The sequence below is a fragment of the Micromys minutus genome (genome assembly GCF_963924665.1).
Source record: "Micromys minutus genome assembly, chromosome: X".
Classification (NCBI taxonomy): domain Eukaryota; kingdom Metazoa; phylum Chordata; class Mammalia; order Rodentia; family Muridae; genus Micromys; species Micromys minutus.
Genome location: NC_137970.1, coordinates 47,211,277 through 47,230,155, shown reverse-complemented (window position 1 = coordinate 47,230,155; position 18,879 = coordinate 47,211,277). Strand labels below are relative to the sequence as shown.

General features: G+C 42.2%; 1 protein-coding gene across 1 annotated transcript; it reads left to right on the top strand.

The window, feature by feature from the left end:
• Positions 1-6,305: 6,305 nt before the first annotated feature.
• On the top strand, positions 6,306-10,899 carry SLC7A3 (solute carrier family 7 member 3; the record flags this gene model as incomplete). Its single annotated transcript, XM_080910843.1, has 11 exons — positions 6,306-6,675; positions 7,187-7,345; positions 7,514-7,691; positions 7,837-7,949; positions 8,067-8,289; positions 8,462-8,601; positions 8,695-8,797; positions 9,551-9,717; positions 10,117-10,283; positions 10,554-10,662; positions 10,769-10,899. The coding sequence occupies 11 exons, from the start codon at positions 6,306-6,308 to the stop codon at positions 10,897-10,899; spliced, it is 1,860 nt and encodes a 619-aa protein (XP_080766969.1).
• Between the last annotated feature and the right edge of the window lie 7,980 nt (positions 10,900-18,879).

The window sequence follows — 18,879 nt, the reverse complement described above, 5'->3', positions numbered from 1 at the left end:
CCACAAAATATACACAGAAAGAACACTGCCGAATGTATTCTATGAAACCACAGTCACCCTGATACCTAAACCACATAAAGACTCAACAAAGAAAGAATTTCAGACCAATTTCCCTTATGAACTTTGATGCAAAAACACTCAATAAAAGCCCTTGAAAACGGAATTCAAGAACACATCAAAAACATCATTCACCAAGATCAAGTAGGCTTTATCCCAGGGATGCAGGGATGGTTCCATATATGAAAATCCATCAATGTAATACACCATATAAACAAAAGGAAAGTAAAAAAACCACATGATTATCTCATTAGATACTGAAAAAGCTTTTGACAAAAATCCAACACCCCTTCATAATAAAAGTCTTGGAGAGAGTAGGGATACAAGGGGCATACCTAAACACAATAAAAGTGAACCAATCAATAGCCAACATAAAATTAAATTATGCTTGTATAAGTGTCCTCTGTGAGGCTCCACCCAGCAGCTAACCTAAACAGATGCAGAGAAACACAGCCAAGCATTAGATGGGACTTGGGGACTCATTTTTTTTTAAAGATTCATTTCTTTTATTTATATGAGTTTACTGTAGCTGTCAGACACACCAGAAGAGGACATTGGATCCCAGATGGTTGTGAGCCACCATGTGGTTGCTGGGAATTGATCTCAGAAACTTTGGAGGAGCAGTCAGTGTTCTTAACTGCTGAACCATCTCTCCAGACCAAGCTTGAGGTCTCTTTGTTTTCTTCCTCACCCCAACTTTGGGGACTCTTAAGAAAGAATTTGAGAGAAAAATCGAGGGCACCAAAGGGGATAGAAACTTCACAGGAAGACTAAAAGGGTCAATTAACCACTTCAGAACCCCCAGAGACTGAATTACCAACCAAAGAGTGAGCAAGGGGTGGACCTAGGCCTCCTAAGCATATGTGGAACTTGGTCTGCATGTGGATCCCCCAAGAACTGGTGTGGGGGCTGTCCCTGAATCTGTTGTCTGCCTGTGGATCCCATTCCCCTAGCTTGTCTTGCCTCAGTGAGAGAGGATGCACCTATTCCTGAAGTGACTTGATATGCCAGGGTGGGGTGAGATCCAGGGGACCTCCTCCGTCTGAGAAGGAAAGGGGGGATGGGAAGAGGGGCTGTGTGAGGAGGGACTGGAAGGGGGCAGATATTCAGATGTAAAGTGAATAAATAAAATAATGGAAAAATGTAAAATGTAAAAATGAAAACAAAATTATGTCTCTAAATTCCAAGGGTGGTGGTTGTTACTATCAATCTATATCTCTAAGTTCTTTCCTAGGGCAGTGACTGAGTCATGAATCTGCTCCAGCAGCAATGTCTGAAAAAGATCAAGCACTGTTGTTGTGAGTGTCAGTGATGCTGCCCAGTGAGGGGCTGGAAGCCCCCTCAGAGTTTTCATACAACTCACAGATTAGGAGGGACTTGAGGGCAAAAAGCACAGCAAAACTTGACAACAGCATGCAGTCTTTAGGTCCCTTAGTTCTTAGGCCTCTGCCTGACCCACATTCCACGAGTTCTAAAGTCCTCTTTCAAGTTCTAAAGTTCCTCTTTCAAGGCCTCCAACAAGTGTTACTGGGTCATCACCTGTCCTCACCATGTCATGCTTTAAGCCTCTGTAGGTATCCAACCAGGTTACTAAACCTTTGCAGCTTCGAATAACACTGGAAGTTTTGCAACCATCCTGGCAGGAGAGAAGATATTCTAAAAAACACCTGCGCTGCTTCCTCGGGCTGTCAGACTACTGAGACAATGAATTCCAAGGAATGGAATTCCCCCCGGAATCTCATGCTGGGGACTTTGTCTTTCTGGAAGAAGTTTGACATAACTTGTCAGACCACTTTGCAGGAGAGACTGAGCTCAGCTTGCACCTTGACCAAGAATAGACCCCAAGTCCCAGTAACTAGGCCAGAAGACACCAGCTCTAGGAACAGACCATAAATCCACAAGACCATACCCCCCACCAAAAATAAAAAACACCCCAAAACAAAAAATTAAAACAAAACAGCCTGGGGATAACCACAAAAATGGGGAAATATCTCAGGATGGGTCATCTGCACTGGATAGCCTCATTTCATCCTACGGTTGAACATTCATGACATAGGAATGTAGACTGCTGACCACCTGCGAATCCCACCCCCAGCACCCACCAATGAAATTTTAGATTACCCATCCTAGGGCATTCTCCTGGTTCCCTCTAAGAAGGCCTGTGTGCCTTTGTCTGGGGTTACCCTTTCAAAGAATGGTTGATCCCTTCATGCTGGTTGTTTCTGCAGAATAAATGTGTTTTGGTTTCCAATACTATTTGAGTCCGGGTCTTCAGCCATTTTCAGAGTCTTAGGATGCATAACTCTTTGACTACAGTTAAACCATGCTGAGTTGTTTACTTTAAGAGGGTGAGTTTTTTTTCCAGGGCTGAACATGGTGAAAAAGGAAGGAGGAGGAGGATGAGTTCAAGACTATCCTGAGCTACATAGAGAATTCTAGGCTAGCCTGAGCTATGCAAAACCCTGTCTCAATAAAACAAAAATAAAATAAAAGCATAGATTTTGATAGGCACAGTGGTGCATACATGTAATCTTAATACTTGGAAGATGAAGTCAGGATGATCAAGAGGTTTTATATAGTCCAGTTTGGGTTACATGAGACTGTCTCAAAAAAAAGGATAAATTTTATGACATAAATTCTCCCTATATTTTCATCATTTGTAATAAGTTATACTCATTTGTTTGACTTTCAGCCCAAATTCCAGGTACCCAGTTCCTAAAGTCCTTGGAATGTCAGAAATGATAAGTATCTTTTTGTATGCTAATGATGACAGCTGGCTGGGGGTTTCAGAATAGCTTCCTGATGGGGGTTGGTTGCCAGGGGAACCAACTTGTGATTTAAAGGGTTTCAGGAATTATTTGTTTTTTGTCTAGTGCATTTAAGATACTTGATGATCCTGGAGGGGACATCTATTACTAATAAGCCTTATCTTCCCGTGCTCCTCAACCAACATTGCACTTGCTAGATCTTCACTCTCCCCTGGCCGCATGCATCTTTGCAGGTCCACAGCTCAGCCATCCCTCATTCCTCAAGGCTCTGCTTCAGCCCTTGCAATTCTTTCTCCCAAATGCCTTACAAATGAAGCCTTTCTTAGTCATCCCAGTCTGTACCATCTATCAGTTTGCCAATTAATCTCTTGACCTAATCAATCACCGAGTTTAAGCAGCCCAATTGTTGTTATATTCACTAAAATCTTATTTTGAGTGTGTATCAGATTTTCACTGAATATCCTACTGTGCCAGATAGGAAGACTTGACTTCATAATGCTACTTAAGCAGCCAACAACCCTTTGAAATACACTTATTATATCTAGAAATGATAGGTAATTTATTCACTGCCACAGTGGCTGGCTGAGCTGGGAATTTGACTTAGTTGTAATTTCATATACTGCATTCTTGATTTCTCTTAATACTGTTTCTATTGTGCCGTGGAGGTTTCCGTTCCCCAATTAGAGCATTAAGACTAAGAGTAAATGTATTCACCCCCACCCCCATCTCTGAGGCACTGAACTCAGGTCCTTCACCATACTAGGAAAGCACTTAACCACTAAGCTAGATCTCTATCCCAAGGATTTTACTTGATGTTTCTTTTGTAGACTTAGTTGTTATAATAGCTCGTCAACAGTGTATACTTTTTGTTTGTGGTGTGGAGGTAGGCTGGGGTTTAGGGTGGTAGAAAACAGAATCCTCACATATTAGCTGGGCAAAGAGCCATCTCTTAGCCCTGCATTACAGTATATCTAAGAGGTGCTTTACCTAGCTGAAAATGCCAATTCATTCAAAAAAGAATTCCTATCTGGGATTGGTGGTGCAGGCTTGTAGCCTCAACTGATTGGGAGGTTGAAGCTTGCAGGACTATAATTAGTTTAAGGCTGGCCTGGGGCACATAGTGAGTTTCAGGTAAGCTCAGGCTACAGAGGAGACAGACTCTCAAGAAGCATTTGGATGCTAGATGAGTGATAATATATTCATAGTGGATCATTAGAGGAAACAATGGATTTGAGCTAGCCTTAGCTGCTAAAATGGGCTAGTGGCGGAGAATCACACCTTTACAACTCTTCCTGCCCCTCCTGCCATTGTAAGAACTGATAGAGTCACGAGGAACATCTTAAGTTTGTACAATCTTCTGCTGTTTCCAATAACTCCTGGCCCAAACAGGACCCACTTCTTGCATTGGCTTCACACTTCATCTTTCTTGTGCATTAGAATGAAGTATAGCACCTATGGGAGGCTAGACCTTAAAACAACCGGTCAGATTTTATCAAAACTATAGCTTATCGCTAACTCTGATGCTCCAAACTTTAGCTTAGTCATCAGTAAAATGGAATGAAAAGGGTGGGGCTGCAGCTCATTGGTATAATCTTGGCACTGGGGAGACCTACAGGATTGATTCCTACCACTATAAATTAAAAAAAATTTCTCTCCTTCAATATTTAAATATTCATAATTTCATACTTAATATTAATAGGCAGATGGAGAGATGCTACAAATACATTGTGGCCTAGGAATCTACATGGGGTTAGTGATCCGTGTACAGGTGGTTTGAAACTATCTTCCATTTTCTTGCTGTCTGTTTTAAAAACAGTTGAGGGTGAGAGCAGAGGCAGCAGTCAGGGGCTGTTGATAGTCTGGTACGGTCCTGAAGGATTTCACGCAGACAGCATGCTCAGGGAGAAGACAGTGAGATGGAGACTTGGTGCTATTTGCCCCTCCATCCTTCACACAAACCCAATTTTCTTTATTCACTCCCCTCCTCAGTGCTGCGTATGACTGCTGATTCTAACTACTCTTGCATAAAGGTAGAAAATTCCCCAGGGATCTGAGGTCAGGAAGCTTTTTATTGTCTTTGACCACCAGAGAGGCAAATGGTTAAAGGCTATCTTCCCTCCTTTCTCGCTCCCGGCCGTGCCCTGCTTGTTCCTTTTGGTTGGGAAGCAGTCTCAGGCAACCAATGCTGTGCAAAGCTAAGTGACTCTGTGTGTGTGTTTGTGTGTGTGTGTGTGTGTGTGTGTGTGTAGAAGCGCGTGCGTTTGGTATGTATACTGTCATGTGTAGGGAAAGGGCTTGGGGCTGGGATCCCATGACGTTACTGGCTCCTCCTCCTGGTGAATATAAGGGGCGCTTGGCTTGCAAGGACCCTGAGCTGCAGCGTTGAAGCCCGAGCAGCCTAAGTCAGCAGACCCAACCCAACTGACTGAAGTCAGCCTCACTGAACCAGATCTGAAAATCTTCGCCCTCTGAGCTTGCCACCGCTCTCTGGTAAGCCTTTGGGGCTGGCACGTGTGTCAGAATGGGGAGGGGGAGGCTCCTTTTATACCTAGGCTTTTCAGGCAACCAGGGCATGCAGTTGCATCAGCGCAACTGTGACCTGTTGCTGGCAAGACCCTAGCCCAGAAGCGAGGGCTCCCTAGCTCCAGCGTAGCCCCAGACTGCTTCTTTATGGAGCCATAAAAATCTAGGTGCTGAGTCTAGGGCCACCGGGCGGGACCCCTAGTCTTCGGAGAGAGAAGTGTGAGCGATCTCGGGCTGGGTTTGTCCCCCCAGGCGCACCTCCCAATTTCGGAAAACGAAGCCCCGCCTTACTTCTGGTCCTCACTAGTCAGCTTAGCCTAGCCGGATAGGAGGAGGTGGGGGAACATTTGCTTTCTTCGGAGGGCAAAGAAAGCTCAGGTAGATCGCTGTGGGTTTGGTGAGGAGGGATAAGATTGAGGTCAGTCCCCTTTCCAGGCGGTGGGAAGCCATGTCTCTTTGAAGCTTTTTGGGCGCTCACTGAAAGGGATGTGGGTAATGGGTGTTAAAAAGGGTTCTTTTAGAGTTGCCCCGAGTTGAGTTCCGCTTGGTTCACCAGGAACCACAGGCCGGGAAACAGAAACGTTAGGTTTCAGGGCTGCTGGGCTGGGCTCTAGAGTAAATCCCATAGGTTCTTGGGCAGAAAAAAAAAAAGAAACCTAATGTCCAAGCACTTGCTAGAGGCCAACCACTGTGCTATACAAGGCTTCCCTCAGCCTCTGAGATACTTGCATTATCATTGTAATTCCTACTTGCATGCATATGAAGAACCGGTAATGAGAGGTAAAGTGGCTTGCTTTATCCCTTCCAGCGACCCCTCCCCCTTTGTCCTTGTAACTCTTTCACTTAGTGGAGTGTGTTTTGTAATTCACTTCGAGAGCTTGGGGACAATGAAACCCATTGAAGGGCTTTTGTCTTGTTTTTCACCAGACCCTAGCATCCTCTTCAATTCCTACTAGAATGCTGTGGCAGGCACTTCGAAGATTTGGTCAAAAGCTGGTGCGGAGACGTGTGTTGGAGCTGGGTATGGGTGAGACCCGCCTTGCTAGATGCCTGAGCACCCTCGACTTAGTGGCCCTGGGTGTGGGCAGCACATTAGGTGCAGGTGTGTATGTTCTGGCTGGTGAGGTGGCCAAAGATAAAGCAGGACCATCCATTGTGATATGCTTTTTGGTGGCTGCCCTGTCCTCTGTGTTGGCTGGACTGTGTTATGCTGAGTTTGGTGCCCGGGTCCCCGGCTCTGGTTCTGCGTATCTCTACAGTTATGTCACCGTAGGTGAACTCTGGGCCTTCACCACCGGCTGGAATCTCATTCTCTCCTACGTCATTGGTGAGATACATGCTTGGGGTGGGATGGGAAGGATGGATGGCTAGACAAATAGCAAAGGGATTATGGATCCAGAAATCTGAGTGAAATTTTGGTGAAATCTATCTATCTACATTTTTCTTTATTTTTACTAGTATCTCAATACTTTTAGATATTTATCATTTTATTTGTAGGAATGTATGGAGGGTTTGAAGGTGCAGAACAATTGTTCACCTGTCGGGTGTTCATTAAGATACTGGTTAGCGTTTTTTAAATTAATAACAGGAGCTGGGTCTAGAGTTGTATACCTGTAATTCTAGCACTTAGAGGCTGACGTAGGAGGATCAGCAGTTTGTTGAATTTGAGGCCAGACTAAGCCTGAGCTACATAGAGAGAATGTCTCTCTCACACACAAATAGTCAGGTGGGTAATTATGGCAGAAATCTGTGAGGCTTGTGTGTAGGAGCAAGAGAACTTGACCTTATAATATTCCTGAGTATTGGGATTATAGTAGAAAATACAATTGCTATACCAGGTACAGCCAGCGTGGCCCGGGCTTGGAGCTCTGCTTTTGACAACCTGATTGGAAACTACATCTCTCGGACTCTGAAGGGGACCATCTTACTGAACATGCCCAATGTTCTTGCAGAATATCCAGATTTCTTTGCCTTGGCCCTTGTGTTGCTGCTTACTGGTGAGGCAGGAGGCACGGTTGAATGATGGGAGGGAGAGGTTGGGCTTGAGGGTGATGGTGTGAGGAAAAGAATCTGGGAAGAGTCTGCCACACAGAGGTAGGAAAAGGGGAAAGCAAGCTTGGAGGAAGGATTTTGTCCTCAGGATCTTTAACAATTTTCTCCCACAGGATTGCTGGTTTTGGGGGCGAGTGAATCTGCCCTGGTTACCAAAGTGTTCACAGGGATGAACCTTTTGGTTCTCGGCTTTGTCATCATCTCTGGCTTCATTAAGGGAGAACTAAGAAACTGGAAGCTCACGAAAGAGGACTATTGCTTGACTATGAGTGAATCCAATGGCACTTGTAGGTTAGAGAGCCACAGGGCTGGGACCATAATGGGGGAAGAGAGGGATCCAGAATGGGAGTGAGACAATAAGCAGCCGGGCATCAGAGAAAAAGGATCCACTTAGCTGAACAGATTCTTATGGGTTCTCTTTCTTTTCTCACTCTAGCTTAGACTCTATAGGCTCTGGAGGTTTCGTGCCTTTTGGCTTGGAAGGGATCCTCCGTGGTGCTGCTACCTGTTTCTATGCCTTCGTTGGTTTTGACTGTATCGCAACCACAGGTAACAATCACACAGTCCTGGCTGGCCTTGGTGCAATGTGTGGTCGCAGATGAGGGGTGGCAGAGGAGCAAGCCTACTCCCCTGGTTTAGAACACTGTGCCCTGTATTTTCTTGCAGGGGAAGAGGCTCAGAATCCCCAGCGCTCCATCCCCATGGGTATTGTGATCTCACTGTCCATCTGCTTTTTGGCTTATTTTGGCGTGTCTTCAGCACTGACACTTATGATGCCTTACTACAAACTTCAGCCTGAGAGCCCTCTGCCTGAAGCATTTTCCTATGTTGGCTGGGAGCCTGCCCGCTACCTAGTGGCTATTGGCTCCCTCTGTGCACTTTCTACTAGGTCAGTGTTGAATATTTGTTTGCCCTGTGGCTGTAGTTTCCAGCTATGTCCATTTTGTGCCAGAGAATGTTCCTTAGAAGGGCTGGGAAGGGGAGGTGGAAATGTGATAAACCCACAGGCTTGGAACAGGTACCTTGGTGAACTCATTCCCGTAGGACATTGTCTTTTTCAGTCTTTTGGGCTCTATGTTTCCTATGCCTCGGGTGATCTATGCAATGGCAGAAGATGGCCTTCTGTTCCGTATCCTTGCTAAGGTCCACAGTGGCACACATACACCCATTGTGGCCACTGTGGCATCTGGTGTTATTGCAGGTAACAAAACCGAACCAAACCACCCCTTTTGGTTGTTTTCCCAACTCCATTAACTTCACCCTTCACTCACTTGCTTCTGCTTGCTGATTTTAGCATTCATGGCATTCCTCTTTGAACTCACTGATCTCGTGGACCTCATGTCAATCGGAACTCTGCTTGCTTACTCCCTGGTGTCCATTTGTGTTCTCATCCTCAGGTAAGACATGTGTTTGTTTGTCTGGGTGAGGCAGGATGTTATGCCTACTCCTCTGTCTTCTGCATCCTGACTCTCCTTGAGTAATTTGGCCATCTTGCTCTGTCCAAAAGAGCCCCCACCCCTCTCCTGTGTGTTTTGCATATCCATTTAGTTGCATGAATGTGTGTGTGTGTGTGTGTGTGTGTGTGTGTGTGTGTGTGTGTGTGTGTAGGCCAGAGGTCAGAGTTAGGTACCTGCCTAATCCCTCTCTACTTCATTTTTGAGATGGAGTCTCTCACTGAATCTGGAACTCACTGGTTGGATAGGTTGGCTAGCTAGTGAATTCTAGGAATCCTACCTAGCTCTAACTCACTATCACTGGGGTTAAGGACACCTTGGTTTTATATGAGTGTTGGAGATCTGAACTCAAGTCCTGGCATCATGTTTGTGCAGCAAACACATGATTTTAAAACCTCCCCCCTGTGCCTGTCTGTCTGTCTGACTGTCTGTTTGTGAGTGCCCTTGGAGGTCAGAAGAAGACACTGAATTCCTTGTGGTTGTGAGCTGCCCAATGTAGGTGCTAAGAACTGAACACAGGTTCTCTTCAAGAGAAGAAAAATACTTACCTGCTGAGCTGTCTCTGTAGCCCACTGGCAGATGCTTTATAGGCTAACTCAAATTTCTGTCTTTGACGGTGATAAAGAAGCTACCTGAAAAGAAAGTATCGAATGGTTAAGAGTTATTCTTAAAATTGTTTCCTTACTCTTGCCACAGATACCAGCCTGACCAGGAAATGAAGAATGGTGAGGAGGAAGTAGAATTTCAAGAGGAGGAGACACTTGAAGCAGAGAAGCTGACTGTCTTGGCTCTATTTTGTCCTGCCAACTCCGTCCCCACACTCCTTTCTGGCCGAGTTGTCTACGTTTGCTCCTCACTGCTTGGTGAGCAGTGGATTTTTTTCTTTTTTGTTTAGGATTTATTGATTTTTTTAAAAAAATTGTGTGTGAATATTTTGCCTGCATGAATATATGTGCACTGTGGGCATGCCTGGTAACTAAATAGGTCAGAAAATGGCTTCTGATCCTTTGGAACTGGAGTTACAGATGGTTATAAGTTGCCGTGTGTGCTGAGAACAAAATCCAGGTTTTCTGCAAGAGCAGCAAGTGTTCTTAACTGCTGAGCCATTTCTCCAGTCCCAATTGTGGCTTTTGGGGGGGATTGGTGAGGTCAGTATGGTGGGGTTTATCAAGAGGGTACCCTTCCTTGGAATGGGATACCTTACATCTTAGCATATTGATTTTAAGAGTTTGTTTTGATGCCTCTCAACTTGACTTTTGAAGCTGTACTACTAACTGTTCTTTGCCTGGTGCTGACCTGGTGGACAACTCCACTTCGTTCTGGAGACCCAGTGTGGGTCACAGTGGTTGTGCTGATCCTGGGGCTCATTCTTGGAATTTCTGGGATCATCTGGAGACAGCCACAGAACCGTACTCCCCTTCATTTTAAGGTAAATGATGTTTCTTTCCCCCCTTATCAATCTATCTTGGATAATTAGGGCTTGTAGCTTATATTCTCTAATTGGACACAAGAACATAATGTCAGATCTGATGCTATCGCATTCTGGATTTGAAGAGTCTAATAATATATGTGATAAATGAGTGGCTGTCGAAATTAAGAGCATGAGTAGGGATTAAACTTGACCTGTTCTGTCCCCAGTAGGGTAAGGATCTCTTTGCAGGTCATTGTGTTGTATGTGAAGATTTATCTTGTTTTGCAGGTGCCTGTTGTTCCTCTACTCCCACTGGTGAGCATCTTTGTGAATGTTTACCTGATGATGCAAATGACAGCAGGCACTTGGGCCCGATTTGGGATCTGGATGCTGATTGGTAGGTGTCTGCTTTGAAGAGTAAGCCTCTTAGATGGCCTATCCTGACTCCTCCCCTTTTGATCTCCAGTTGGAGACCTCACCTTACAGTTGTCTATCCCTACTAGGATTTGCTATCTACTTTGGCTATGGGATCCAACACAGTGTGGAAGAAGTTAAGAATCATCAAACTCTACCCAAAACAAGGTCCCAAACTATAGACCTTGATCTCACTACTTCCTGTGTTCACAGTATCTGACCTAACCACACCCAAGTGTTGTCTATTTGTCCTACACAATAATGGAGAGTATTCTTGACCCCTTGTATTTCTTGTGAAATGATGGCATTCTTTGCTGTTTCTCATTTGCTTTTAACTTGTCCACTGTGAAATAGTCTCTGTAGTTGTTTCCTGGCTTTGAAAAAAATTATTAAAAGAAAGTGGGAAATAAATCCTGTCCTGTTCTTTGCTTATTAGAGATTATGTAAAGCTTGGCTTTAAGACTGGAAAAGATTCAGAGAAGTGTCCTGTGTCTTTTTCGAAAGTGTTCTCAAAATTTTCTGCTGTTCCTGGTTATGTTCCTTCTGGATGAGGGTTTGGAGAGGATAGTAAAGGCTGCCTAGCTACAAACACCCTTAGAAACAAACTATGCATTTATCTATTTATTTAACAAATATGTAAAATTTTAGACCTTGTGCTGAGAGCTGGTGACACAAACAGTAAACCTCTGCCCTGGTTTCACAGTCTAGTGAGGGGAACAAGCCGGTAAACATGAACACAAGACAATTTGATTCAGGACAGGGATGAGTGATGAGGAAGCACAAAGGACCACGGTTGACCTGTGTGCTTAAGCAGAATGAAGGGAGGGTACAATTGCCAGTGAGCAGTCCGGGGAACAACAGAATTAGGATACAACAGGTTCTTTGTGGCCTGACTGCAATTGTAGTGTAGCTGGAAGGAAGTAACATGTACATGGGCCTTGCACACCCCATGAATTTGGAAGCAGTTGAGAAACTAGAACCGGGAGCTAATGCTAGCATTTATTGAGTATTTCTGTCAGTTCTGTATGAATCTCATTTTGTTATTAGCCTACGAATTCCATATAATTATATTTTACAGATGAAAGAACAAGATTTAGGCCAATGTGCCCTAGTAATATAAGTTCAAAAGACTGAGGTCAGAAGGAAATTCAGTCACAGGTCCGATGTGTTTAGAAAACTGGGAGTTTGGTATTACATAGGTTAAGATAGTCAACAACTAGAACCAGAGGTTCTAGACAAGGGTCACAGATTTAAAAGTCATCAATGCAGGTCATCTGTGATAGAAGCTTTGTGGAACTAAAGATTGTCCTAGGATAAACAGAAAAATGCGGCAGAAGTTATATAATTTCCTTTATACATAAGGAGCTGTTACAAGTCAGTAGAATGATAAATATCCTGGTAGAAAAATGGGTACTAGTTCCATCATTTCCAGAAAAAAATGATGACAAGTAAAGGATTATTAACCTTACTTATTTAAAAAAGTGGCTATCAGCTTGAGAATATGAAGGGTAGGGGAAGAGTGATATAATCTATTCCAAATAAAAAAATTTTTTTAATTTTGTTTTTATTTATTATTAGTTATTTATTATTAGAAGATGGGTACATATGCTCTGTTGTATGTGTAGAGATCAGAGAACAACTTTGTAGATGTTAATGCCTGTCTAGCCAATAAAAACATTTTAAGAAGTGAATCTGAGGCTGGATTGATGGTTTAGTGGTTGGGAGAACAGGTTCTTCCAGGGAACCTAAGTTGAATTCCTAGCACCCACATGTTGGTTTACAAGCATAACTCCAGTTCTGGGTGATCCTACACCCTCTTCTGGCCTTTGTAGGCACCAGTCATGCACATGGTGCATAGAAATACAAACAGGCAAAACACTCAAACACATAAAAATCCCTCTTCACTTATTTAAAGCTCATGGGCTTTATGTATGTTAGGCAAGTGGTCTATGAACTGAACCATACCCCTTAGCTAAATATGCTTATTTTGTTTGGTTTGGTTCTTTGAGACAGTGTCTCTCTGTGTAGCTCTGCCTATCCTCGAACTCTTTAGACCAGGCTGGCCTCGAACTCAGAGATCTGTTTGCCTCTGCCTCCTGAGTGCTGAAATTAAAGGTGTTCATCACTGCCCAGCAAATATGCTTATTTTTGAAAGAAAATATTTTGACCAATATCTAAAATGGAAAGGGGGTTACTTCCCTAATATACAATAAAATAGTTATTCAACTGTTTAAAGATGTTTGGTTGTGCAATACTTAAAATAATCATATACCATATACTGGAAACATTCATGAAGTTAACACAGTGAATAATCTCTGTTACTGGGCTTGAAGGCAGCATGGAAGATTGATTTAGGTATGCTGTAATCTTGATTTCCTTGAGAAGACAGATAAAATTGACCCAGGTAAACAAAAAGACACAAAGAAAGTCAGAAGTATCCCCAGACAGATGTGCATGAATTAGCATGAAATTTCACATGAGGTCGCAGGTGGTTTGGGGGTGTTTTGTTGAAGTTAAGGCTTTTTCTGAGGTTTAAAAATGACCTGTAAAATGAGCCAAAATGTACCGGTATAGGTGTGTCATCTCAGCCTTTAGGGGGTGGGGGCAGGAGGAGCAGGAGTTCTGGGTCATTTTTGGCTAGTGAGTTTGAGGTCAGCCTGGGAAATATGAGACACTCCTTTAAACAGTCAAAAGGGGTAAAATGTGTTAGTTTGGAAATTGGAAGGGAAATTTGTGCATAAAAACAAGATGGGAAAGCTTAATACTCAGTTTTCCCACAGCCTAAGATTTTTGAAGGAGTAAGGTGAAAAGCTAGGAAAAAGATTCCAAAAAATTCCATTAACCTGTGGGAAGTGTGGCAGGAAGTGTGTGCTGGGTGGGGGCAGATACAGTTAGGTAATGATACCCCAAATACAGTGAGATAGGAAGGATAAGCCCTACTGTTTGTTCTCTAGCACTTACAGTTTATTGTACTTTCCAATACCGCAAAGAACTGTAGAGAGGAATTCAAAGGCTCCCAATACATAGAAATGATAAGCTATTACCCAGTAGGATGACAATAGGTAATGATAATGTATTATATATTTCAAAAAGCCAAAAGAAAGGATTTTGAATGTTTTTAACATTTATCTCACTGCTATAGCCAAATATTGGACAAAAAATTAACGTAACAAGGAGTTTTTTTTTTTTTTCTTTTCTTTTTCTCACAGTTTGCAGAGACATAGCTTATGGGGAGAATTCATGGTGAGAAAAGCAATGTGGTCTGTGGTGCGAACCAGAGAGATAGTGCTTGGCTAGATTGCTCTGTTTTCCCTTTTTACTCAGCCAGAGACCCCAGTCCAGGTGATGGTGCTGTTCACACTCAGGGTGGTTTTCTCATCCTCAGTTAAATCTCTCTGAAAACTCCCTCAAAGACATGGGTGATTCCAAACCCAGTCAAATTGTCAATTTTAAACCATTACAGTAGCTACTTTACTCTGTTTTTATTTTTTTAAATTAATTCTCTTTGGAAAAGTTTTTATTATTTTAATTATGGGTATGTGTGTGGGGAGGGTACCTGCAGATGAATGCAAGTGCCCATAGAGGTCAGAGATGTGAGAGCCCCTGGAGCTGGGGTTACAGGCAGTTGTGAGCCACCTGATGTGGTTGCTGGGAATTGAACTCAGGTCCTCAGGAAAAGCAGTATTTACTCTTAGTTTTTGATCCATTTCTCCAACTTCTGATGAATTCTTTTTAAGTTAGCATATAAACTAATTTACAGTTAGCTGGGTGTGATGATACTTGTCTTTATTTCAGTGCTTAGGAAGCAGAGACAGGTGAATCTATAGGAGTTGGAGGCCAGCTTGGTCTACAGAGTCAGTTTCAGACCAGCCTGAGCTACAAAAGCAAGACCCTGTCAAAAAAAAAAAAAAAAAAAAAAAAAAAAAAAACTCAAAAAATGTTGTTTATTCTTTGATAATTTAATACTTGTGTGGAATATATCTTGAAACTAGCCATACCCAATTTGCCCCTCCTGTACTGCCCCTCCCCCACATAGTTCTCCCACCTTCATATCTTGTTTGGTTGGCTTGTTTGTTTATTTTTATTTATTCACTCCCACTCACTACCTCCTCCCTGACGCCCCCCCCCACAATCCTTACCCCTTCTCCTTTGAGTGGATGGGGGCCACGTGGCCCCCTGCCTCCCAGGCACATCAAGTCTCTGTAAGGCTAGGCGCTTCCTTTGTTTGTTTGTTTTTGTCCTCTCCTTTCTTATTTATTTTGTGACTTACTGAGTTTAATTAGTGCTGCCCTCTGAAATGCTGATTGACCTTGTGAGCTTGATCTTCTGCAGGTAAACATAGTTGGTGTGAACTCATCAATATGATGGTCATGTCGTGCCCAGAAGATAGCATTTCACAGCATCTCCCCCATCAGATGGTCCACGCTTTCTTTCTGCTGCTCTCTTTCCAATGTGCCCTTGGTTAGGGTTCCTTCCCTCCCTCCTTCCTTCCCTTTTTCCTTTCTTTCTTTCTTTTTTAGTACTTAATTTTTAGATAGGCTGCCCTTCATGTAGCTAAGGATGACTTTTTAATTGATTTTCTCACCTCTACTTCCTGTGTGCTAGGATTACAGGCATGTGCTATGGTGCCTGGTTTTGTGGGACTCTAGGAATCAAACCCAGGCTTTGTGTCTTCTAGAACACCAGTCTACCAATTCCATTGTCCTTTGGGTATACACCTAAAACTCATTTACTATATTTTGAACATTATACCATGTATGTATATGTGTATCATATCACAACATGGCACCCAATTAATATGTACATTTTTAATGTTTTTATGTGAAAATAAATTTAAATTACTAGTCATGTTGGTCTAGGAGTAGTAGCTCAAGTGGTAGAATACTTGCTTAGCATGCCAATACCCTGGGATTCTTTCTCTAGCTATGAAAATTAACAGAGTGGGGGGATGGAAGACAGAGGGACAGGGAGAGATCTTGGAGAATACGTAGGCATGGTGGTACATGTCTAGCATCTTAGCATCAGGAGACAAAAGCTGGAGGATTGCCATTCTAAAGCTGGCTTAAGTGAAGTCTTGTCTAAAAAAGAAAAAAAAAGAGAGACATGTTTGAGCAGCTGGAGGTGCTAATTACCCTGATTTGATCATTATGCATTGTATACACTGTGCATTGAAGGATTATACTATACCTTGTAAGTGTGCATGTGTCACTCATGTAGCTGGACAGTAGAGCTTGCCCGAATTGAGGCTTCTGAAATCACTAATTCAAACAGGTTCTTCACCTACAGCTTGCTGTGCTTCCCCTGCTAACTTGTTCAAATAACCCCACTACAGTTCTTTGACATCATGTGACACCTCCATTAATATCACTGACCCCTCCCACACACTTTCTCTTTTCATCATTCTATTTCAGTCTTTGCTTGCTTTCTTACCCACCTAAATTCCTGCATTTATATTATTAGTAATGCTATTTTGCAAATGCTTCCAACTCCCCAGTCAAAAGGAATGCAAACATTCATAGCTGCACTTTAACCTGTTTAATTCAGTATTGTTGCAGATGTTACTGGACACATTAATGATGCTCACACATGAATGTGGCTGAAACTGCTTGTTCTTACTTCATTTGTATTCGTCATATCATTCCCTCCTACTCTCATTTTTAAGTTTTCTTCTTATTTTGTTGGCGAAAATATATGCCAATCAGATAAAACCTTGATTGTTCTGTTTTTTTTTTTTCTCTTATGAACATTAACTTTTCTTCTAATAATAAAAAGTCTTCATGGGGGCTGGTGAGATGGCTTGGAGGTTAAGAAAACTGCTCTTCCAGAGGTCCTGAGTTCAATTCCAAGCAACCACATGGTGGCTCACAACCACCTGTAATGGGATCTGGTGCCCTCTTCTGGTGTGTCTGAAGACAGCTACAGTGTACTCATATAAAAGGAGCACTCTCATACAGGCAAAGGCTAGGTGGGAAGGTGGATGTAGGATATCATTTGAGATATAAATGAATGGAATTATTAATAAAAACAAACAAATATCTTGTTGGCATGTATGTTTGTATGGGTGTGTTAAATCCCCTGGAACTGGAGTTACAGACAGCTATGAGCTGTCATGTCGCTGCTGGGAATTGAACCTGGGTCCTCTGAAAGAGCACAGAGCCATCTCTCCAGCCTCTTGTATACCTTTTCTAGCATTAAATAATTATTAAGAATCAAGGACTTTAAGATGCATTGTTTATTTATCTGATTATCTATTAATAAAGAAGCTACAGTTGAACTAGAAATCTAGATGTGGTGATGTCATTAGGAAACCTTTAATTCACCAACCAGAAGATGGGAAATGATAATGGAAACTAATATTTGTTATTTACTATATTCTGTTTGCACCTGTTTTCTACATTTTAAATGTACACTATTCACTGAAGCAGAAGTCTAGAACTACTTTTATTCCCATTTTGTGGATGATGAAATTAGGTTGGATTGCAACAACTGAACACTAAAAGCACAAGGCTACACATTATGTGATACATGAGGATTTAGTTAATTCTAGGATGATGTCGAAGCTGGAGCATTAATCATATTATAATAGTTCCCTTATCCGCATAGACTACATTCTAAAGCCTCCAGTGGGTAATTTAAATCATGGACATTTCTGGACTTTACATACTATGTAATTTTTTCCATATTCACATCTATGATAAAGATAATTATAAATCATATACAAAAAAGGTTAGAAGAATTATGGCAATATTTATTATATACTTCTTTAATAAAAGCAACCAAAAATTATAAAGTAGTTAAGAAGTTTCCCATGCTATATTTTTAGATTATAATTGACCATTTTTGGAAGCAAAACAGCAGGCAAAGGCAGGATTGCTGTGCTTTCTGTCTTCCCTTCATTGTTTTGTGTTCTCAAGATGCAGAAACCAAAACAAAATAAAACAAAAACTAACCCACCCACCAACCAAACAAACAAACCAAAAAGCCCAAAAGACCCAGAGTGTCACTCTTGCTTTAAACTCACAGAGATCTGCCTGCCTTTGCCTTCTGAGTACTGGGATTAAATGCTTGGGCTTCATGCATGGCTAGATGCAGAGAAATTTGAAGAGGGTAAAGAAATTAGTTTGGATATTTTATCCCCCCTCCATGATATATAATGATGGATGCTGATGCTGTGAGAGTTAGGAGGGAACTTTGTTAATGTTCTCAGAACAGAAGCCTCGATCTCTGCTTATAATCCTGTCATGATCCTCCACTCCAAAGCTGACTGAGGTACACAGGGCTTAAAAGAATGCCACATAAGGTTCTATCACATAATAAAAAAAGTCAGAACCTTGATAATGATTTAAAAAATCGGGGGAGGGGGAGACTTGTGATGAAAGCCAGGATCTGCCACATGCTTACTAATGTGTTGATATTTGGTTTGTCTGCAAATCTAGAGGCTGTTTCGTGTGTTAATGGAGATTTCAGTACAAGTTTTTTTCTTACTTGCAGGCATTGTGTATGTATTAGGTAGAAGTAAGTTTATCTATTCATATATTCTATGCTATGTAAAACCATTTGAAGGTTGGTGGGTGTTTTAGGGTCTCCTTGCTATAAAGAGACACCATGGCCAAGGCGATGATTATAAGGGTTAGTATTTAATTGGGACTGGCCTACAGGTTCAGCTCATTATCATTATGGCAGGAATCACAGCAGCATCTAGGTAGATGTATTGCTAAAGAAGGAGCTGAGGTTTCTGCACCTTGTTCCAAAACAAAACAAAACAAACAAACAAAAAACAAACAAAATAGGAGAAGACTGTTTTCCAGGAAACTAGGAGGTCTCAAAGCCCACCCCCACAGTGACACACTCCTCCCACAAGGCCACACCTCCTAATAGTGCCACTTCCCATGGGCCAAGCATATTCAGTATTCAAACCACCACAGTTGGATATATAAACAGGCAATAGGTAGTTTTAGATTTGATAGAAGGTACTGGAGATGTAGGTCAGAGGGTAGGGTGCTGGCCTAGCACAGTGTACCTGGATTACATTAAGGTCAGATTCAAAACGTCAGATTTGATAAGAGCAAGAGCAACAGAGACATGCCTGTAACTACAAATTTATAAATTAAAAAAATTACTGGTATTTATGTGTGCGAGTGTTTTTTTTTTTAAACAGACTTAGTTCATTTATTTTGTCCTTTAAAAAACCCTTATGTGG